Source organism: Anolis sagrei, chromosome 2 (genome assembly GCF_037176765.1).
Source record: "Anolis sagrei isolate rAnoSag1 chromosome 2, rAnoSag1.mat, whole genome shotgun sequence".
In the NCBI taxonomy this organism is placed as follows: domain Eukaryota; kingdom Metazoa; phylum Chordata; class Lepidosauria; order Squamata; family Dactyloidae; genus Anolis; species Anolis sagrei.
The window spans coordinates 243,273,340-243,297,680 of NC_090022.1; the positions used below are offsets into that span (position 1 = coordinate 243,273,340).

General features: G+C 37.9%; 1 protein-coding gene across 9 annotated transcripts in view; it reads left to right on the forward strand.

Moving 5' to 3' along the window:
* The window catches only part of SEMA6A (semaphorin 6A), a 180,698-nt gene that overhangs the window by 145,434 nt on the left and 10,923 nt on the right, over positions 1 to 24,341 (forward strand). For 5 of the 9 annotated variants that reach the window (XM_067464481.1, XM_067464480.1, XM_060761939.2 and 2 more), the window contains 2 exons: positions 120 to 170; positions 8,670 to 8,834. The exons of 2 other annotated variants lie outside the window; for them this stretch is intronic. In XM_067464481.1, coding sequence (XP_067320582.1) covers positions 120 to 170; positions 8,670 to 8,834 — 216 coding nt within the window. The remainder of the gene's footprint in view (positions 1 to 119; positions 171 to 8,669; positions 8,835 to 24,341) is intronic. 2 more of the 9 variants (XM_067464484.1, XM_067464485.1) reach the window with 1 other exon arrangement.

Consider the following 24,341-nt stretch of genomic DNA (forward strand, 5'->3'; position numbering starts at 1 on the left):
TATGTTGTTTGAATACCTGTCTGTGCTGATCAATTTTGGAAGAATCATTTGTTTTACAATATTAACAAATATTTTCTTTTTATTGCTTTAATGTTATGCCCTGATTTATTTTTTCATAGACATTTCAACTACTTCATCAGATCATGAAATGTCTTATACAACAGTGTATGGTCAGTTTGGAATTTTTTTAAAAAAAATTACTCAGATATCATTATTAGCTGGTAGTTTCAGACCCAAAGTAGATAGTTCCATGGTCATTTTGGGACCTAGTTCATTAAACTGATACAAGAATTCATTCTCTTCCTTGTAACTCCAATGTTTTCTTTTCCCTTCCAAGGTTATTTGTTCATTCATCTTAATGCAGCATTAAATCAAATCGTTGGTTTGGACTACATATCTCTAGAAAGGAAGTTTCTTAGGAGACAGGACATTATTAATTCCTGGACAAAATTATTATATCTGGAAGCATATGTTGTGTAAGAAGAACCATGCTGGATTAGACCAAATGTGCATGTAATCTAGAATTACATTCACACTTCAGCTAACAAATCATTCAGCAGAATATACAATGCATTTACATTCTCCAACTCATGCCCTTCAAGACAGAAACCTGCCTCTGGTCCTGGAACAACCATCATTAATAGAAGCCAATATCCTCTACACATGTATCCAATCCCCTTTAAAAGCTTTCCAAAATTGCAGCCATCATTACATTTTCCAGTAGGAAATCCCTCTGTTTGACTATGCATTGTCTGGATTGATCACTATAATAATGTGATATTAGATTAACACTATACATCCATTTACGGGTTTATGTCTCTGAATCCACAGAGGATCCTAGAATCCTGCAATAGGAAATGAGCATCTAGCACAGTGGTTCTCAAGCTGTGGGTCCCCAGGTGTTTTGGCCTACAATTCCCAGAAATCCCATCAAGTTTACCAGCTGTTAGGATTTCTGGGAGTTGAAGGCCAAAACATCTGGGGACCCACAGCTTGAGAACTACTGACCTAGCACATAACTATAACTATGTCTCCCATTGTTAGCTCCCCCTACTCAACCATCCTTTTCAGTGATGTAGCCCTTCCAACATTACCATTTCCACATCACTGGAGAGTGAGAGGATCAGCTGCAACCAGCATTTGTAGGGAGTTTTCTGCAGATAATGTCATTGCATTGCACCCATCTACAGAAAAACAACAGGATAAATATCTCTTTGAGCTTGCTGCTCTCCAGTGAGACAAAAATGGCCATGTTGTACGAGGAGGTGCGTCACTTGAAAGATGGATTGGAGAGGGTTTTGAGTTACTGCATAGTCAGTAAAGAATTCCATCCTCTGCAACTGCAAAAAAGTGAATTGTAGTAGCATAAGTCTGACTTTCTCCATCATTCACCAGCAGGATTCCAACCTTTAAGTAGTACTGAATCATGAATCTCTCTTTCTGTTTATATTTCTGGCTTCACACACATGCATCTAAAACATTATTTGTTTTCCAGATAAAATTAAAGAATAGCCTTTAAAATACTCCTAAACTCAATGTTGCACTGGGAGACAATTAATTCAGAGTACACATTGCTGTCTTTTGAAGATGACTGTCTTCTTTATAAGGCAAGCATGAAAAAAAAAACATGCAGTCTCAAATGATGTTGTTAGAGTCCCAGGTTTTCATAGGCTTAAGCCAAGTCACCTCTCTCCATAACATCTTGAACACTCCCATCCCCACCCCTCTCAATGTTTTATCATTTTTGCTTGGTATAGCCAGTGGGCTTTGAAAGCAAGCATAACTTTTCAGCAGCCTGTCTAACCTGATATCATCACAAGTGCATTTTGACTTTTTTTTATAGTCAGCATGGCTACCCCTGCATTTTACTGGAAAAACTATTGTATCAATCTCCAAGATAACTAAAAGACTGGGCGAAAACCAACTAGCAGGAGAAAAAATGTGGCTAAGAACAGGGAACTCTTTCCCCACTTTCTGCTTCATGTCAGTGAAATAGAATTTTCCAGATCCACACACACAATGCTAGGATAATCAATGAACTTTTGCACATAAACAGTTGTAACATAATCTCTATATTATCAAAATATTTTTCCTAAACTTGTTTTCATATGCGGTTGTATATTTACAAGTGACATATGTTTGCCAATATAATAATCAAAACACAGGAAGACAGGTGAGAAAACATCTGATTTTCACTTTGCATGAAGGACAGTGCTTCATTTTAATATAAAATCTCTATGGTGTTAGAAAAAAATGAAAAACAACATTTACATATAATACCTCTAAATACATTATAACAGTTGTCAGAATGTTGACTTTGGAAAAGAAGAGGGCTCAGGGGATTGGCATCATGGTTCTCACAATCCATAAGATCATTTTTTTTAAAAAAAAATACTTCATCCTCAAAAATAAATATGATCTTTTAGTCCAGCAAATATTTTTTTAGCAGGTACAATTTGAACATCCCTTGCCTTGAATTCTGAAATTTGAAATGCAACAAAATTATCTGCATCAATGGCTGAGAAAGTGACACTATTTCAGCCTTTCATGTGGACAATTTTCAATATATACAACTTTTGTTTCCTGTACAAAAATACTTAAAGGAGTGTGTATAAAATTATGTTTGGGCTATGCATGTGTATGGTGTATATGAAACATACATGCATTTTGCATTTAAATTGCCAAGATATCTCATTATGTACATGCAGATACGGGTACTCCAAAATTTGAAGAAAAAAAACTGGAATTCAAAATACTTCTAGTCCCAAGTATTTTGGATGAGTAATACTCAACCTGTACATGGATCAGGTAGAATAGGCTTTGATGCAGGCTGATTTATTCCATGACTAGTCCTAATTACATTTAACTTAAATGAAGCTTTATTTAAAGTTTTGGGATTTTTGAGGCATACAAAAACATGACCATTCATTGTGCACCATCTGCCAGTTTCTCTCTCAGATGTGCTCTTCTCCTCCTATAGATTCATATTATAGCCCTTCAAAGTCTTATATATTGTATCTTATAAGATACAGCAAATCATCCTGGATAGCATATTCAGTACTAATTCAAAGTACAACATAAAGTGTATTGGTGTGGCATAAAAGCCAAAAAAGACCAAGTTTTCAAGCTAAGGCAATTCATGCATTTCACCCCTTCATTGTATTTATCAAATGATCCTTCAGCCACTACAGGACAGGGTCATATCAGTCACTGCCTTGTCCATTTGAAAATCACAGAAAATATATCCCATTATTGCCTTTTACATCATAGCAGTATTACTGGTAGGTCAGATCTTGATATAGTTGGTGTATAATATCTTCTTCTACATTGATAATCATATATAAGTCAAACATTTTAGACAAAAAAAAAATGACAACCCCTGATTTACTCATGGGTCCGTTCAAGAAAAAGCATTAACTGGGTGAAAAAAATGACAGCAGTGGCTCTTTAGAACTTCCCTGCCATAGTGGAGAGAGTAACAGAGACTAATTTCTCACTATCAGCTTCATCCACTTCATTTGGGGAAGGGAAAGGTTTCTTTTTAAAAATAAATTAATCCTGTACCTTAGCTCTTCATAAAAAAAGGAACCATCCCCTTCTTTGAGCAGAATGTGAAAGACGGTTGCATCGCTAAAGTTGGTGTCAACCCCATGGACTTCCTCCCATACCACAATCCCTACACGGTGCGTTCTTTTTTGGGCTACTCAGAGTGGAGTGCTATTCATGATTAAGAAATTGAATTATCATTCTTCTCCTCCCTCCTCTGCCCAGGCTACCTCCCACTACTTCTACTGTGGCTTCTGCTTCTATTTCCTGTTTTACTCCTTCTTATATTCCAACTCCTCCTCTAGCTCTGGCAGCAGCAGAACCCTTCTCCTCCAACTCTTGGACTGCCAGTGACATTGTTGGGCTGCTGTGGAGCTACTACCCCTGCTACGATAAATAGCTTCCACCACTGCCAAAGCTGGAGAAAGAGCTCAAACAGAAGCATGAGCCCAGAGCCTTGTTGGCCAAAGAGGAAACAGTGGCAGCAGTCATAGCAGAAGCAGTGGATGAGATGGGAGGCAGCCTGGACAAATATGGAGAAAGTGATCTTCCACTTGCTTACTCACAAGTAAAGTCCTTTCTGAGTACCAGATAGGGAAAATGGTGACAATGGTGGCCAAAGCCAGGTGGCCTCCTGGGCAATACTGCTGTTTTCCCCTCTCTATAGAATAAATCACAAGTGACACATGAGTCAAATAAAAATCCTTACTTTTTGCCCCTCTACATGAGGTCAACTCATCACGTGTATAAACATGTTTTCCAACTAAAATGTGAATACTGTGAATGACTTAGATAAACACTAAGTTCTTCAGTGCCAAGCCAATAAAAACACCCCACTCAAGATTCCCCTTCACCCACCCTCCATTATAATCACTTTTTTATTATAGCTTGCTTTTCCCCTCTTGCTTATTTCACCTCTTGATTTTTGGCATCTGCTTTGGCAGCTAAATCCTCTGTAATTATTTCTAAAACAAGTGACAAAAGTGAAAAGCATGCATATTTGACCTTTTATACACAATGATTTCTCCTATCCAGAATCATCATGCCAGCCATGCAAAGCACAGCTGTTCTGTCAAAAAGTCGATTCTACATGCACAGAAATGAGAGCACAAAAGAGACTTTCCTCTATACAGTTTTCCTCATATATGCATCAGTTTTATTGAACCAGGTCCCCATTTTGCCATGGCTTCTTATCTTCCCATGTAGTGTTGATTTAATTTTTTTTCACAATTAATTGTCTCACTAGGTTGCTGTAGTCATTTAACACAATAATCAACAGAGAACACTAATGTCTGCTTAACTCTCAGGAAAAATGTATCTATGTATTATTGCTAACAACTTTTTCAAGGGCATCGTCATATAGACCTCTAGTTACTTTTTTGTATCTTGTTACTATAACTATGGAGTATCATGAATTAGCTTGTCATAAATACGATGTGTTTGTGTGTCACCAACCTTTCAAAAGGCATTGTTTTGCACTGTGCAATTTCCACAGATTTATCTGCGTTGAAAAAAAAATCATTCGGTGATGTGTCCATGCCTGGTTGTACCTTTGTACAATTCAGAGAGTTTCATGTGGTCTGCCTCAGCATTTGATAGCTCCTTAATTGCTTTGTAGCTGTGATTCTTAAACTTTTTAGAGACACGGGCCCTTTAAGAACCTGATGAAACCCATGGATCCCTACCCCAAAATAACATGCATAACTTTGTTTTGGAGTTTATTTTATTACATTGAATAATTTGCTGTGTGCCTTCAAGTCATTTCTGACTTATGGTGTCCTGAGAGGAACCAATCATAGGGTTTGTTTGTCTTCCTGTGAGGGTGAAAACTTGCCCAAGGTCACCCAGGAAATTATATTTATCACATAGTCTAGTCCAGAATTTAAAATAATTACAATCAAGACCAAGTTTGGCCTAAAAATCCTCCATGGCAGGAAAAAAAAATCCAAGGAGCTCAAATAAAATTTTAGTAGAAATAAAATTTTACAGAGCCAGCATGGCATAATGATTTGAGTGTTGGACTACAACTTTGGAAAAAAGCGTATATACAGAGCCCCAAAAAACCTTGAGATTGGGTCACTTTATGCTCGCCATAAGCCAGGAAGCACACAAAAACAATTAGTTTTGCACCCAGTTCATCAACCCATTAGAGTTAAAAACTTACTATATATGAATGGATATAAGAAATAAATAGAGCTTAGCTTTATGGTTATCTAGTGTTCCAAAGGTAAGTGTGCCAGAAGAGGTTGATTCATTGGCAGAGAGTGGCCAGTTAGCATTCATGAGACTAGATTTGAATTGGAAAAGATTCGTACTATCAAGCTCCATTGAGTTCTTTACCCCCTTGTCTGAGACAAAAAAGAGTTTGTCTTGATTACATGAAGAAAATCATTTCTCAATGTGCAGTAGACTAACACATTAGTAACAGAGTGAATAGGCTGATTTTTCGCATTTGCGTGAAACACTTCTCTGCTCTACTACCATCTGGCACTCATTAATTTCTTTACATAGCTATAGCTTTCCATTATCAGTGAGTTCTTCCACACAGTTGAAGCATATGGTTCGGGAACACTTACTGCACAGAATGTGTCCCCTGGGCAAATATTTCCCCTAGATCACCGTATTAAGAAAAGGTTTTCCTTAACCATATGTACAGCTTAACCATAAAATGGCCCCTTGAACATAGCTAAACTGAAAGTATAAGTAATGGGAGGTGGGTGCAAAATGCACGTCAATCCAGCTATAAAATTTTACTTCTGTTTGACAGTGGTTTAATCCACTTTTAGAGCCTTTAGATACATGTTGCAAACGGCATCTCTTGTAATGAGGAGAAAGACTTTGTGTGCTACTGAAGTAAACAAACCATTGGGGCAGCAAGGGGAGGGGGGCAGCTGCTAGTAGTTCTAATTGCAAGGAAAGAAAGCATGAAATAGCTTTCTTAGGCTTTTCGGTGTGTTAGAGATCCTGGAAAAATTATATTTTTAGATTGGAACTCCCTGATTTCTCCCAGGTTGCAGGATTCTGGGAGTCACAATAAAAATGTTATGTTTCCAGACTGCCTAAGAAAGACTATTAATTTAATAGTTCATAGATAGATAGATAGGCAGACAGATATCTCCCTGTTACAGAAGTTACATGGTTTAACCTTTCTTCCAAGGCAGAAAATGTTTTCACATGCAAGGCGACAGGTTTATCAGAATCCTTCCAAGGATTTATGCCAAGATCCCTAACTATTTACTTCTTGCTTTAGACATTTTAGTTTATTACCGAGTGGCAAGCAAATAAATTGTGGGGTTTTCTCTTTTCCCCTTCTTCCACGCATCATCCCACTCCTCAATTTAAAGTACTCCCTATACTTTCTAAGGAGTTATTTTGGAGCCCCCAGATGTCAGCTTTCCTTATTAATGAGCACTGGTGGAACGGCATTCACTGTCAGGATAAATAAAGAATAATACAGTGCTCTTGTCAGTGTAATTCTCCAGCCTGGGGTACAATCCCATAAATTAATCATGTTAATGATTAGCTGTTACATCTGATGGCTCCAGCCACCGTAAAGCACTATGAATCTGACCTGTTTTCCTGCAGACTAGTTACATACAGGAGAAGGTAGTGTTTCAGAGGTGGAAAAAAAAATCCTAAGCTGCACTGAAGCCTTCATATGGCTGGAAGGAAATCGTTTCCATCTTTGCCATTCTGTTTTGCGTAATCCACACACAAAGAAATCCTACTGATTCATTTCACCTTCCGCTTCTTTCTCCCCTCCATAAAGTTGTCTACTGGATTTGCTCCTTTCTCCCCCACTCAGTACTTAGCCAGTATACAGTACTTCCATGAATCAATGATGCTTTTGACTGTGCTGTCACATTTTCCTTTGTCCCAAATGTTAAAAGTGAGGTCAATTGCTTTGATTGAACCATGATACATGAGTTTCCCCATTCTGTACAAAAGCACACATTCCCCAATTGAACACTTTGGCAACATAGATATCTTGCAAGATCCATGTATGTTCCTAAAAGTCTCAGTAACAATAATGTTCAGTATTTCCCATTATCTGTGACATAGCCTTCTGTTTTTCTGCTTCAGCCTTTCCTATAAAAAGATAGCCATTTACATTGGTTGCTGCAATTTGCTCTGCATAGAGTTCTTGGAAACTTGCTGGAACTAGTATAAAATGTACAGATTGCTTTATAGCAAAAGTGAGTAAGATAAATTCCCAAAACTTTTGAATTTCTTAAGGTTTCCTGCTGTCCTCTGGGCCTAAATCATATCAGTAATAACAGTAGCAGTTTAATATAAATGAAGTGACTGGAATTTTACCCATCAGTATCTCTGTCTGATATGTCCTAATACATTCTGGAATGGCCTCACACCACAATTCCTTTGTACTTCCATTGAGGTTCAATGTGGAGAAATGATTTTCTGTTGGAGAGCTGTTGCTACTTAAAATAATCAATGCAGGACTAGACAAATCAAATTGTTTGAACTGGTATAAGTCAGCTTCATTTGTTTTTATCAGCAGCTAGTGTAGATCTTAGAGGTGGCAGGAAGAAACACTCTACTAACACAATAGCCATAAAGGAGAGAGAGGCTACTCAGAGCCAGCAAATTTAGTCTTCTCTCCTTGTAACTTTTGTGCTGTTCTTCAAAAAACACAACCACTAGCACTGTGTACCACCTGGAGTCAGGTAAAAGTTTTCATTGTTCTTTGGTGTAGTGACCCCCAAAAACATGTTGTAGGTTACATTAGCTGTCATGTCATGGAATGCCATAAGAACCTAGCTGTCTTAGTCATTGTCATCATCTTCATTTTTGTAATTTACTACTCTGAACATCATGATGTTGCATAGCTTTTCCTGAATATAGTCCCATCACACAAATAATTAGAACATGTGCACCTCACAATCACTCTTTTTGTAAGCCAGCAAGAAGCATGTTTCAGTAAAGGTAACACTGCCCTTATTGCAGGTACTGTGTCCCACCTTATTGTAAACAGTATGCACAAATCCCTGAGTCATTTGTTCTTGGATACTGACGAACATTCTTATTTCAGGACAGATCTTTGCAAATGTTGCCTATTGCCAGACTACTTGTTCTCACTTTAACTATATTTATGATGCAAACAGGACAAACCAGTTCCCTCTTCCCCAGTACCACCACTTCAGACTCTCCAGCCCAGCAGGGCTACGATCCTAGGGGGCGCCTGTTAGATTGGAAGGATCCAGTTGGTTCATCTGAGAACACAAATCCATATGTGGCCGTCTCATCCCATAATCACCAAGACAAGAAGGGTAAGGCCTTGGACATCATTCTTCCTGTGGTGGTGAGGGAGGGGGAGTGACTGCAGTGTAACTGCTTCCAGCTGGAGTGTGGCAATATGTAATAAAACTCTCACCCTATAATTAAAGGCTGGTCATAAAAAGCAAAAGATTAAAAAATGCAGAACCAACATTTTGAAATTTGGTTCAGGCTGCTCAGTGTCTTAAGAAAACCATGCAGAACAAATTCAAGTATTGACCATGTTTGAGGACAAGATTTGAGGAGTGTGAGGTAGAACAGATGATCATAGAAGATGAGCCCTGGCTTTACATTATTCACTACTTTGCATTTCCACTGGACTGCACAGAAGTACTTTTGATGTTTAATTCATTAAAACTGCAAGATCAAGCGACTTAGAAACATTATGGAAAGACCCATTCACCAGGACATTCCCTTGCACAAGCCTTCTTGAAATTATTAACAGCTGGAGATGCTTTCATTCATCTCAATAGGGATGGCACTGGAGGAGAACCTCCTACGGTTTGAAGAAATTAAGCAAAGCAGCTCACAGATGGCTGGTAGAACTTAGCACAGTTTTTGGCTGTTTTATTTCTTTATTATTAAAAAGTAACCATATTGCAACTTGTTTTGGTTGCAGTCTATTCAATTTTTTTTTAATTACAATTTTGTAGCTGAGGCAAGTCATAAACTTCTAAGGTCTTATAATAAATAATAAATAATAAACTTTATTTGTACCCCGCTCCAACTTCCCAATGGGGACTTACATGAGGCCAAGCCTAAAACAACAATTACATGAAAGTTCTCAATTTAATTTTTAGAGTTCTCCATGTAATTTTTTCCATACGCCATGCAATTTGCTTAGTAAGAATGGGATTTTCACATAATTCCCAATCAAGTATGAAACTCAACTGGTGATCTTGGGCCAGTTATGGTTTCTTAGCATGACTTAACCAACAGGTTTTCACTGATGATGAAATGTGAGGAAATTCCATATGTACATACTGTCGTGTGCTCCTTGCAGGAAACATAAAGCATCCCTTAATAAATAAATAAATATGCACACACTTTCTAACTTTCCTCTATATATATTTCTGTATTAAGTATTAGAGTTTAAGTCAATTTTATTTTTACAAAAATCTTTAGAGCCACGAGGGACCATTATTCCAATTTCAACTGCCTAAACTGAGAAGGTGTATCGTTGAAACTAAATGAACAGTAACTTGCTGTGATATATGCTAGCTATGACCTTATTTAATGACAGATAGGCTGATTTCATGTGCAGAGTGGTCAGAACTTTAAAGCTCAAATGAAAGAATGTGTCCAACCTCCTCCAGTGCTTCTCAACAAGTGAAGTCAGCTTGATCTGTTCTATCTATACTTTGCTACTGTCAGTACCCTTCATTTTAATGAGAGTTCCATAGACTATTCCGATAGAAGTGATTTAATCTTGCATATTCAATGAATTAAACAACAGTTGTCTTTCCTCTTTTCATCTGGGAAAAGAAACCATGTGTGTCATGGTAGTCAAATCAAGCCTGAACTGTCATCCTTTGGCCATCTCATGAGAAAACATGGATCATTAGAAAAGACAATAATGCTTGGTAAGATAGAAGGTGCTAGGAAATGAGGAAGAACATCTTCCAGATATAAACGCAATCAAAAAGCCACAGCCCTGAGTCTGCAAGACCTGAAAAGGACATTTGATAATAGGGTGACTTGGAGGTCTCTCATTCATGGGTTGCTGTAAGTCAAAGCAGGTTCCATTAATTTCAGTCACACTTTAGACCTGTCAGTAATAAATTGGGCTGCACAGCAGCAATGCTGGGAAGACAGCATCGCAACAGGGGAAAGGGGCATTAGGTCATTAATTTAATTTAGTAGTATGTTTACATATTTAATCAGTTTTTAGCTATGAGTAAGTTACTGCCATGAAGAAACAAAAATAATAAAATGCCCTTCCTTTCAAATCAGTGAGTGGTAACTTTGCTTGAAATCAGATTCTTTCTCTCAACTAGAGTAAAGCCACTTAAGAAGCAATGTGAGTGTAATACATCAACACTTACATACATCCCATTGAATCAGTGGGCCTGCTCTAGTCAGGTCTAACAATTGGAAGCAGACCTTTTGTTTACTCCACTGAAAATTATTATGTGGTTTCTTCAGTATTTCAAGAAGCACATATTTTATTGTAAAGGCTGTAATGCCATTCTTCATGAAGGCTCCTGTTTTCCAAAAACAAGATTATATACCAAAGTAAAATATGTAACAGCATTTTAATAGTAATGTCTTGTAGTTTGCATAGCAGTTATAATATGATAATAATAATAAATTTTATTTATTACCCACCTCTCCTGATGGCTTGAGGTGGATTACAAGAAATTCAAAAACAAATTAACATCAAAATACAATAAATTACTAAATTTCATAGATAAAAAAAACACACACAAGCATAGATGGATAGATATGAGAGAAAACCTATACCAAACACATGGATTCATATCCCAGAGTTACCGATCTGCTAAGTATTAATGCTTGTGGCATTGTTACCATGATCTTAAGTACCCCTCCCCCCAAACCCATCTTAAACTTGAGAATGCTGATGCAAGTGACTGGTAATGGACATCAGCTTTACCTAATTAAAGTTTAGGCTAATATGCATCCATGTCCAGAAGTGATGAAGATCTTTGGTCATCTGCCAATTTATTTAAATATAATTGAGTAATTATTTGATTAAAATCAGCAATTTAATTAACTAAAAATTCTTCACAGAGACCAAGGTTTGACCAGGGTTCTGCCATGAAAAGTCAAATCAGTGAACTTGGACAAGTTATATTTTCTCAGCCTCCAGACAAATCTTTCCAGGAAAACACTGTGATAGAGTTGTCTTAAGGTTGCCATAAGTTGGAAATGACTTGAAAGTACACAGCAGCAACACAAATTCTGCAAGCAGTTGATAAAGCTCTTGTGTTTAGAAACAGACTATTACCATAAAGAGAGAAGAGAGACCATGCCATGAATGCACCAGATCATCTTGGAAGCTAAACAGGGTCAGGCCTGGTTAGTCCTTAGATGAGAGACTTCACCAACAAGAACAGGAACTGGCAAAACCACCTCTGTGCATTCCTTGCCTAAGAAAACCCTATGAAATTCATTAGGTCTCCTTAAGTAGACAGAAGACTCAGAGGCACAGACAGATGTTCAGAGTTGTTAGAGAGTATTTGCTCTTTATGGTTTTTTAAACTTCACTGATCCATTATGCAACAGCTTTCTCAATGGGTAAGCAGGTGACATTTCAAGCTACCTTGTATTCTCCTCCCAAATTTCAAATGCTTCCAGAGTAAAGCTGATGTGTCACGATTATTTTCAATTGAATTCTCATAATGATGAGGTTAGCAGGGAGATATTATGAGCCCTTGACTTGCCTTAAGTTTCACAGATTGACTGGGGCCTAATTGGGAATATTACAAAAGCTGGAATCAGTCTGTACATGTTAACAAACAATGGTGGCAGAGGTGATCGCATGAATGTTTATCATTATCACATTTCTGTGCGCTGTCCCTCCTTCCCTTGCCCATGATAAGCTCAACTGGCATATACCAAAAAGTCTACTGCTATTATAACTTATTATTCAAGGGCAAAGGAAAGAGTTGTTATGCAAAAGAAAGCAAATTAAAAGACTGTTATGCTTAATCTTCCTTGTGTTCACTTTGGTTGTGGATTTATTTTCCTTCACAAAAATATATTTTTCTGCCTTATATTTTTGTTTTGCTTCGTTGATGTTACTTTGTAGTTCTGTTTCTTTGTGTGGAGGATGCTTTCCCCTCCTTTCCTTCCTTCCCCCCACCCTCACCCTGCAATAGTGACTGGCTTCTAATTGTACTAATTCTTCAGCCACTTGCTGCTTTGTTTTCCAAACCACTGATGCCTTGATGATGTCACATCCATATGTTCAGCTTTTAACTCAGCACAAACATCTTGGGGGAATATCTTGAGACAAGCTGCAAGAAACGGGGGGGGGGGGGTAATTAAATGGGTTGACTCATGGGAATGTGACATTTGTGCGCACCGCAGCTTTAGTAGCTAAATATACTCCGGAATTGCTGTTCAGAGAAACCTCACATTTCTTGCCAAGATAAAAATGTGGACTGCAGTGCATCGCAGAGAAGCTGTGAATTGCTTTCCTCCTTCTTGCTTTGCATTTTGATCATTGAAAAATGTTTTTCCATTGATGAGAGAGTTATGGCGGGGAAGCAAGGAGTGGGGGGAGAGCGCAACCAACAATTCTTCAGTTTTTCTTGGCTATTTTTACAACTTTTTCTACTGCTTGCCTTTCCGGAGTATGTTTCTTTTGCTTTGCTTTTCTTTCTTGCTGTGTTTGCAGTTAATTTAATTCAGTGTGTGTCTCACCTTTATGAAAGTCAGTACTTCTCACATTGCCATTTAACCCTTCCTTCTGCTGCCATTGTACGTAGTCTCTCCCCTTGCCCTCTTCCCTGATAGAAAACCCTTTCTGTGGAATGTTCCAAGGCTGTACCATCTTCACTACAAAGTAGTACCACAGTGCTGTGTTTAGATATCCTACTAACCCAAAAATTATAAAAGACGAAAGTGGATTAATTTTCTCTGTCATTAACAGGGCTTTGTCCCATTCATTGTATTTCCACCCCTACTCCTCTGCCTCTCTTCTTCTTTAGAAGCACCGGATATATATCAAGGCTTAGACTCATTAGTCAAAGACTCTGCCAATTCCTCTGTTTTCACTCTTAGTCCTTAGATGTCTTGAACCTCTCATGCTGTCCCTTTTTAGTCCAAGTGTTCAAAATGAAATCCAGATGTGATTTCAGCTTTGCTGGTATTGCTGAAGCTGTTGCTCTGGTCATTTAAAGTGGGGTCAAACAGTTTGCTGCATTCAATTATACAAGTTCCAAAGTTATTTTTAGCGCATTACTTAGCATTTTTCTTTATTCTCAGAAATTATGCAGAGATAAATTGTCTCTGGTAAAAATGATCCCTACAGCCTTACTTCTCTTGAAATGTGTGATTTGTTCCAGATTTAAAGATACCAGAATCCAGTTGGGGACTTGAGTCTTCATAAATGGGCTTATGTCTACAAGAAATACAATTGGGCATTTCCAACATCCATATCCTATAAAGGGCTGTTGCTAATGATATGTTGCAGAGGTAGCAAGTGAGTGATGAACATTGGGATCGACGCACAACGGAACCAATGCACAATTTCATTGGTCCTCTTCTACATCAGGAACACTGATTAGGGAGAGCTGACATACATCATTTATTTGAGTGTTGCATCACACCTTTTTGCAATCCAGTCACATGATGCGGACATTTTTGAATAACTTTTCCCTCAGCATTTGTTTTAATATTTACAAATCAGTCATCTAAGACTGCTTTTTAATATTATTGAAAGTGTATCTGAATAATAATAATAACAATGACAGCTCTAAAGGAGCATCAGTGGGAGACATTATAACTTACTGTCTAATGTGTTGATACCATTCATGGCCTCATGTTTTAGTTTTTGTTTTGTTTTTTGGAAGGGGGGGTAGTTCACAATTACTTCACTTATGGAAGTTGTCAAAATGCTTCTTTATAGTGGAATGCCAAATGAGAATTAATGTTTGCTGTTATATTGTTGTGTCAGTTGTACAGGGTACGTGGCAAATAGCCATGCTAGCATTAGTAGTTACCAATCATATAAAACACTGCAGTGGAAACGTACCCCATGAAAACATTTTCCATGACCTCCACGTCGCATCCACATAATGTCTGGATCAGCCATGAGTTCCTTGGGGCTATTGATGATCCTTTTAGCTAGATAACTTCTATCATTTAATTAATGTTGACAGAGTACTGAATGGGACTCAGAAGCTGTGTTGAAAGCAAAGCTACTAGACTGTACCAGACTTCTTTCTTACTCGTGACTCAAAGCAAAAAACAAAACAAAACTAGTGGTTGTCTTGTTTCTGCCTTGAAACAAACCTTGTGTGCACACACACACACACACACTTTTAGAATGATTCTGCAGTGGGATCTGAACAAACATATATAACATTCAGACTAACCAGAGTTGCCTATCTCTGAGTCAGATAGTGCGGAAAAGTAGTCAAGATAAAATGCAAGTCTAATATTAAACTTTCAAGACTAATATCACTTTAGAATATTGTCCTCTAATATCAGATAGATTAATTTTCTTTGGAAAATAACCTGAAAGAACACAAACTGTATAACGGCCAGAGGGACATGCTTGTCAGGCCTTCATCTAACATTCTCATGTATGTCAGTCGCCCATTCTGACTCTAGGCATGTTTGACTGAACATACTTAGATGCATCCCCACAATAAGAAACTTTACACAATCAAAATTGCTAATGACAAGGAGGCTTCTAGGCACTTCAGCCAGATGTGCATAGACGTTGCCTTCAGATCCTCATCTTCAATTCATAGTAGTTGGCAGTAGAAGCTGGGTTGGGATGTTTGGGATGATGGGGTAAGACACTAAGGTTCATGGGCTCAGAGGGTGAAAGCCTGCTCTTTTTTCTCCAATCTCAGAGTGAGAGGGAAGAATCTCAGGGTGAAAACATTGCCTTTGAAAAACGTATTTTTGTGTTTCTCATTTATTTGACTTCACACTTTCTAATGGAATGCTCTATGATGGACATGTAATGCATCATGCTTAATAACATCACTAGGGACTACTACTTGTAATTTCTATTTTGTAATATCACTGAGCTCCATCCACTGGGACATTAGGGCCAGAATAGCATTATAAAACATATTAATTCCATATTTGGAACTATACCATAGTTGTAATTCCACACCCCCAAACCTACTGTCCAACCACTGAATTCCTCCTCTAGTCATTCCATGGCTAGTGAAGAGAGGGGTAGGGACTACAAAAGCATCTGTCAACGTCCCCATTGTCAGGTGTGAAATAATTACATGTACCACAGTTGAATGAATGAATTGTTTATTGTACTAGCCATAGGCCATGACATCACATAATATACAACATTTAAAAGTACAATTCAATAAGTACAATAAGCACTTTCCAATATAAATATTAAAACTTCTTCCATATACTGGCTCTTTAAAATTATAGTAGCAGTGACATAATAACAATAACAAATGTCTGATTTGTATCATCCCAAACTATCTCCATTTCCATTTCAAGCCTCCACTGTGGACTTCACTAATTTAACTCAGATTTTTTTGGGTTACAACTTCAAATGTGGCAACTTTTAATGTTATGTTTTTGGAATGATCTGCTAACAGGTCACAGATAACTACTGGCATCTGTCACAGAGATCTGCCAGGATCCTGTAAGGATCTCAGTGGTTGATATAGTCGTATGCATCTAGCTATGAGGACTTAGCCAGACAGTTTTTCAATCCTCCCCCTCTTCCTGCACACTCTTCACCAGCTGCAGAATGGCCATGAGAAGGCTGCAGATGTTCCCCGTTAAGTTTTAGTCATTGCAAGTGGTGTAAAGTAAATCTGCTTCAGCAATTACTTTTTAAAAATGTGTACAAGCATAAGGTGGACACCTACAATATGTATACCCTAGCAGAATGCCAATCACAGAGTATTTGTGGGGTAGTTCTGACTTGACAACCCAAGATGGTATATGCAGCTCCCCAACTCTTTAAATGTACTGTCATAACCCTACATAGTTTGTACAGACGGTTTTTTAAATGGCTGAATAGAATTCATATAGTAAAATTTGAGTTTGATCAAGACTACCGTATGTAGTTCTAACTTGGATTTCATTTTCCAAAACTCAAGGTGTATTCATAGAATTTCTAAGGAGTCAGATTTCAGGGTAAGAAATGTCAGCACAGTACTGATGTGCATTAAAATATTCTTGCCAGTGCCCTAATTCATATCTTTGGCATTCACTGAGAGGGTTCCATAGTGTCTCTGCATAGTGTTACATATGTAGACCATTCTCTTTATCACATACATCAAACTTTCATTACTATATTAATTCCTTCACTTTTCTTTGATGGGAGAAGGTAATAATTCTTCATAAAAAATCTTACATATTTCTACCAAAGTAATATTGGAAGTTTCATGTCCAAGATTAGCTGAATGCCCTGTGGGCCACCTAGACCATGGGAAACTGATAAAGGTCCAAAATGATGTTGAAAAACTACATCAGATTCAAGTAGCAACTATATAATCAATTCCATCTTCTGGGGGCCAGAAAGGAGATCTGCTTCTAAGACACATATGGCTGGAGTCACTCTCATTTTAGTAACCCATTTTGACAACCAACATCAAAAGCAAACCTTTGCGTATGCGACATTAAAGGAAAAGACAGATTCTCTCCTTTGTTGTGCTGGTTTAACAGCAGTGTATTTCTCACGCTTGGGGTGCTGGGGTTTCCAAACAGCATAAGAGAGCAGAATTAGTCCTGTCTGTCTCCATTTCCACTGTTTTCCCAACATCTGGCAGAAGTCTGTGATCAGAAATAAGAAATGTTGTCATTGTAATCTAAGCAATATTTCATATATAGAGGAATTTTGGTTGAGTTGAATAAGCCACTTCAGTATTTGAATATATTTAAACTCCTGTATCATTATTTAAATCAAAATATAAATTATTTGCCCTTTTGAACTGAAGTAGCTATTTCATTAAATTATTCTGATCTGTAGATTTTTGCCCCTCAAAATATTCTGTGATTATTCTTTGATTATTCTTCAAAATATTCTTTGATTCTCACTCCCTCTGAGGATGCTTGCCATAGATGCAGGTGAAACATCAGGAGAAAATGCCTCTAGAACATGGCCATATAGCCCAAAAAAAACCTACAGCAACCCAGTGATTCCAGCCATGAAAGCCTTCGACAATACATATTCTTTGATTAATGAGAATCAAGTTATTATAAATATCCTTGTTTAGAAAACGCAAATTAACCATGCATGCCATGAAAGGTTTACTGTTAATTAGAGATGTATACAAGAGTAGAAAGATTTGAAATGAAATATTGATATGATATAACAGGAAAGGGATTAAAGCACATTTATGGGAAACTGATGTATGATGAGATTAAAACATGGTTCTTCCAGAAGATGCTCAGCATGGCTCTAAAAACATTTTTAAAGAGACAATAAGCTTTGAAAGACAATACTGCAAGTTGAGTTGGAGTACCAAAATTTTTGATCAATATAAGCCAACATAAGGGTCAAGTTCCTGCATCAGGAGATGTGCATTATCACATAGCTGAGCATAGAATTATAGAGTTGGAAGAGACCACAAGAGTCATCCAGTTCAAACCCCTGCTGGATAGGAATATACAGTCAAAGCAGTCCTGACAAATGGCCATCCAGCCTCTGTTTATGAAGAAGGCTCTATCACACTCTGAGGCAATGTATTCTGCTGTCTAACTGTGCTTACCAACAGGAAGTTCTACTAGTGTTTAGGTGGATTCTTTCTTCCTGCAATTTGCATCCATTGCAGCAGAAAACAAGATTGTCCCCTCTTCAATAAGCATCTTTTAAAATATTTAAACATGGCTATCATGTGCCCTCTCAACCATCTCTTCTCCAGCATAAACATACTTTGCTCCCTAAGATGCTCCCCATAGAACTTGTCTTCCAGAACTCCTCAATGTGACATCCTTTCAGATATTTAAACAGAGCTATCAGATCCCTTCTCAGCCTTCTTTTCTCCAAGATGAACGTATAATGGGTCTTGGGCATTATGGGTTTGGTCTCCTGTAACCAAATTGCACCAAATACTAAGGGCCCACTGCATATTAGTACTTTGATGCAGAGATTCCAAAATCTGAAATAGTAAAATCTACAGATCACTTTCATATGAGTTTTGGCTAATGATTAAAATTCATGCAAACCTAGCTAGAAAAGAGCTCAAATAGTTGCATCGACTTGACAGTCCATATTTTTTATTTCAGTACCAACAGCTGAGCACTGTTTTAGCATTGGATATATCCAGCCTTTTTATGAAGAAGGGATCAATTTTAATCTCTTTAAGACATCTCAAACATTGAGGACTCATAAGGCTGCTGTACTGAGAATAATATTGACTAACTCAGGCCATCCAGCTTATCTGTTAATTGCAATAAAGGAAGCTAGATATTTTTCTAAGCAATCATTTTTCCACCCAATTGCTTTTTAAGCCTGATTATTTAAGTGACAGTGTTCTCAGTATATGGGACATCTGAAAGCTATTTATTTCCAAAGTCGAATATGGTTCCAAACTCTAAGAAGTCTCCTCTGTACTAGACACAGCACCATTCACACAATTAGCAACATTGCCAGTCTGAGGTTCTTGGGAAAGAGCAAGGACTGGATTCATTCTTTTTTCCATTTCCCTTTCCCGCATTCTACCAGTCCATAAGGAACCAGGCCACAAGACTCAGATGCAACATGTGTATGCCTCCAACTTGACTGAAACAATTACACTATGCAACATGATTTTTGTTCCTGGGTTATAAATGTCATTTCCTATTTGGTTCTATCATAAAAACATGGGGAAACTTTATTAACCTGCAAATACTTTGTGGGGTATCCTGCGGCATATTTTGCCATAGTTTTTCAATGAATATCTCATAGAGTCTCAACCAATTCAACATAAATTGTGGCAGCCATGAAAATGAAGTTGCTGGAGTATAACAACTATATTCAAAGTATGTACCGCACAATTAAACAGGAAACAACACTTTCAAACCAGGAAAAGACAATGTTTCAATTTTTGTTACATGCTATTATTAGTACATAGTATTTAGTAACAGTTGTTGGGGACATTCACTGTAGTCCAACAAAACAACATGAGTGAGTTAGTTAAAATAAGTATCATCCTGTGACACAACCACCTGATTTAACAGCCAGCAACCACTCTGTTCTGCTGTTAATTATGAAGCAGGATGAGATTTCCAGCTTTCTCCTGGCCGGAATCTGCAGGGCAATAAGGGTCTGCAACAGGATCCTGCTCCCCATTGTCACAACTTTGCTTGCTGATGAGAAGGGCCTGGAAACATCATTCAAGGCACCCCCGACAGATGGCCATCCAGCCTCTGCTTAAAGGCCTCCAAAGAAGGGACCTCTACCACACTCCAGGGCAGAGAGTTCCACTGCTGAACAGTTCTCACAGTTAGGAAGTTCTTCCTAATGTTCAGGTGAAATCTTCTTTCCTGTAGTTTGAAGCAATTGTTCCGCATCCTAGCCTCCAGGGCAGCAGAAAACAAGCCTGCTCCCACCTCCCTTTGACTTCCCCTCACATATTTATACATGGCCATCATGTCTCCTCTCAGTCTTCTCTTCTGAAGGCTAAATATGCCCAGCTCTTTAAGCCCCTCCTCATAGGGCTTGTTCTCCAGATCCTCGATCATTTTAGTTGCCCTTCTCTGGACACATTCCAGCTTATCAAACTCTCACTTAAACTGCAGTACCCAGAATTGGACACAGTATTCCAGGTGTGGTCTAACCAAAGCAGAATAGAGGTGTAGCATATTTGTATGGCTACTAGTGATGCATTTAGATATTTCATCTACCTTGGCTTCAATCCTTTTAGTTTAAACGTGTCTTACATAGATATTTAAGACTGGAATATTCAAAACTAGCACAATCAATTTCCTGTCTTTTGGCCAATTCAATTAAGAATGTAGGTTAGAAAGGTTATTTCTTTGGACTACAACTCCCTGAATCCCCTAGCCAATGTGGATACTCTCTATTCCCCCTATGAAATTTTGGGATCTATAGTCCAAAATAAGACTCCCTCTAGCTGGCAACCTGCCAAAGCATGCTGTTCTAGGATATAGGGAAGCCATTTTAGTACTTCCTTCATTCCTCCTGAAAGTTGATTCTATGCCATGTCCTGGACAGGAGGTGTACAGTGGTAATGACCACATGGAGATGACTTTGAGCAAGCAATTGCCTCCCCTGCTGCTATCTGTCAGTTCTGTTGAGGTGGGATAGGAACAGCATGTCTGTCTAACTTTTCCCCTCATACTGGGCTGCTAACAGCTTTGAGCTGCTGAGTTAGATTATCTGGGAAAGAGCATGGAAGGAAATGGTTAATGATTTTCTCCCAAAACAGCCCATCTTCAACTTACTCCATGTAGCTTTTAATTAGTGGAACAAAAAGCAATGAGATGACCTTTTGTATCATTTTTAGTTGATTCTTAGTTGGAGTAGTATGAATCAAAACCAGAAAATATTATAATTTTATTCCATGGAGGGCCCATTTAGGATAAGGAGTTATGTGAGCATTTAAATGTGGGGGAAGACTTAATTATGCCTTACTTTGGATGGATTTTGTCCATATTACATTAATATTCACACACACATGCAAGCTGTTTGGATAGCCCAGCCCATTCTTCTGGAGCATCATTTTAGGAAGGCAGCAAGAATAAAATGTGCTTGTTCACATTTAAAACTTTTTATAATCCCTAATAACAGGAAAATAAATGAACATAACAATCATTTTGGAGCATATTTATGTTAATTTCTGCTGCCTTATTCTTAAATGGCAATATGCCTAATAACGCTTGAATAATTCATCTTTTCTTATTAGCTTTTTCTGGTGTGCATTTAGACATAATAATTGCATTACTTAATCAGGACTTGTAATAATTTTATGACAATCTAAATTCTGATGGCCCTCTAATTAAGAGGTGTAATCATTTTCTGTACATTCTAAAGGCAACACACTCATTTAGAATTGTTTTACTACATCTGAAATGCCAAGGCTTCACCTGACTAAGATATAAAGGATAAACTTACATTTTTTCTAGTTTTTTCTGTGCTGTCATGTTCATGTTCAGCATAGAAGCAAACCTATTGTAAACAGTGTGTTAATGCGGTTCTGCTTCAAAAGTGCACAAAAACTACTGCAGAAATCTCTTATAGTCCTATAGATTACTTCAGCACCAAAAACTAAAACTGCTCCTGATGTCTCATCATTTGCTTTTGTTCCCTTTCTTTATAAGACACTTTCAAAGTGCTTTAGATAATGAAAGGGAAAGAAGAAAAGAAATTCCTAAGAACAAAGTAGCTTATACACATTGGTGTCATTAGCTAATCCACAAGCACAATACCAGTAAAAGCCTTGGCAAATTTTGCAGCTCTAGCTCTACTCTAACTCATTTATACCACCCAATCAGGCTTTGTTCCAAAGATGGCCATGGTTCAAAGTATTTGCCAAACACAAACATCTTGTTATGTGAGCCAGCCACAGTGTTATGGGCTGACACTAGATGCAGGAAAAGCATTTAAGCAATCTGCTAGCAAACTAGAAATTTAGTTTCTGGCTCTGCCTTCTAGCTACTTCTACTACTCGGTTGTTGCTTTGTGCAGACCAGTTCTCCCAGGCCAGCACAAAGCAATTGTATCCTTGGCCTGCGCATTTTCCCCAAGTCCTATGAGATTAAGGGATCACAGTTCTGATGAAACATACACAGAAAGTCACTCCAACATCACAACTGTGTCCAGTCTTTTCTCCATAAAACATTTATGTCAACTTGGATCTGCAGGGCATGCTGTGTTTACTGAAATGTGGATGTCAAAAGTGATGCCTTCTGCCTAGTCTCAGCAGGACTTCAATTAATTTTTCATACCAGTAGCCCTCTTACAGCCATGCATCCTTGGTTACAGCTTTTACCTCCATTAATAAACCCTAGTTGTTATATCTGAACACTAAAATAATTTGGGCTAGTACCTCAAAGGAATGACACAATCATCTTAACTATATGTCCTTAACTTCAACTGTAACTAAAACCTCTGAATAGACTATCCAGGACCAACAATCATGGTCCACTTCCTGCCTGCATGCAAGGTATCGTACAGTACAAGATACCGCAGGGGTCTACAATAGTTGTGATTTAAAAAACTTGAACTTATACAAAAACTATAATAATTACTTTATGTAAAACAACTGAATGCATTCAATCAGTGATGCCTGGTAGCTACAGTGTCACTCTGAGTTTTAGTTCAAGCTTTAAAGAAGCTATCTTAGGTGCTGAACTCTATCCCGCAAATTCATTCAGTATCTTGGACGGCACCTTTAAAATGTGCATTCAGTGCCCCACAAACATAGAAGCCACCAATCACCACTGCACTTATCATACATGTTATGGACTTCAGACTCCTGCCGAAGTGGAAAAACAGCAAATTAGAAACCTGAGAGAACACCTCTCCTGGGATCTCTAGGTCCCTCAAGACAACTCTGTGGTCAACGTCTGGTGGAAGCTGACCATAGAATCACTGTGGAGGGCCAAGAAATTCCTAGAGAGAATATATTAATCAAACCCACGAATATAAATCTTCAAAAGTTCAACCCACAAATGTGGATGGCCGACTGTTGTTTTTTTTCCAGTTTTGGGGTGAGGTAAAATACATTGGGAACAGAATGAGCACTCAAAAATAAAAAAGGAGAAAAGAAATTCCTCTCTAAGTAGGGTTTTTTTATGTGGAAAAAACTAAGATTTAAGATTAGGCTAATTTCATGCTGAAACACAATGAAATGCAAAACAATTTCTGCATTCAGTGGCTGGATTTCTTGTGAGGCAGAACTCTGCGCTGAGGGTGAGAAGTCTACATTCAATTAGAAAAAAATGAAATTCTGGACCTTGTAACTCAAAAAGAAACATTTCCAAGCTTGGTAATGAGTCTAATGCTAGAACTGCAAGCATGCAGACATCCTGCTGTGTTTATTAGGGCTTACTTCTAAAACAATGTTTCTTTATCTTTGGTCCTCCCAATGTTTTGGACTTCAGCTTCCAAAAGATTCAGGCAGCGTAGCCATGGATGAAGATTTCTGGGAACTGAAAACATCTGGAGAGCCAAAAATTGAGAAACCGCTTCTCTAGAATAGGCTTGAAACTCCCTCCCCAGTGATATTACAGCAGCTCCATTCCTCCAGGCCTTCAGAAGGAAAGTGAATACCTGGCTCTGAGGTCAAGCCTTTGGAGATTAATCTATAGTGCAATAACAGTCTCGAAATACATCCAATTGGTTTTGGAACAGCCCCAGATTATGATTGAGGATGGTGCGATTTTAATAGTGAATGCAATGTTTTATATAATGTACATTTAATTTTAATTTTAACTTAAGTTTATTCTAAATGTTTGTCGTCCAAAGGCATTTAATAGTTGTCATATGTAAAGCCACCTTGAGTGCCTTTCAGGGTAGAGAAAGGTGGGGTACAAATAAAGTAAACAAATCAATAAGTATAAGGTTGTAGCCCCAAGGTATTTCAGCAACATTAACTTCCTCTTCCAAGTAGTCACTATACTCATGAGTATTTATGATAATGAGAGAACACTTGCCATGTGTAAACTGCCTTGATTTGAGTCCCCCTTGGGAGTAGAGAAAGGTGGGGTATAAATAGGATAAATAAATAAATAAATTGACATATATAAGCAGGCCATTGGTTCAGCAAGCTTACTAGTCTACTATCACTGGCCACAGCTTGCCAGAGATATATGATATATGAAGATGTTTTCTAGTTGAAAATACCACAAACAGAATTTACATGCTT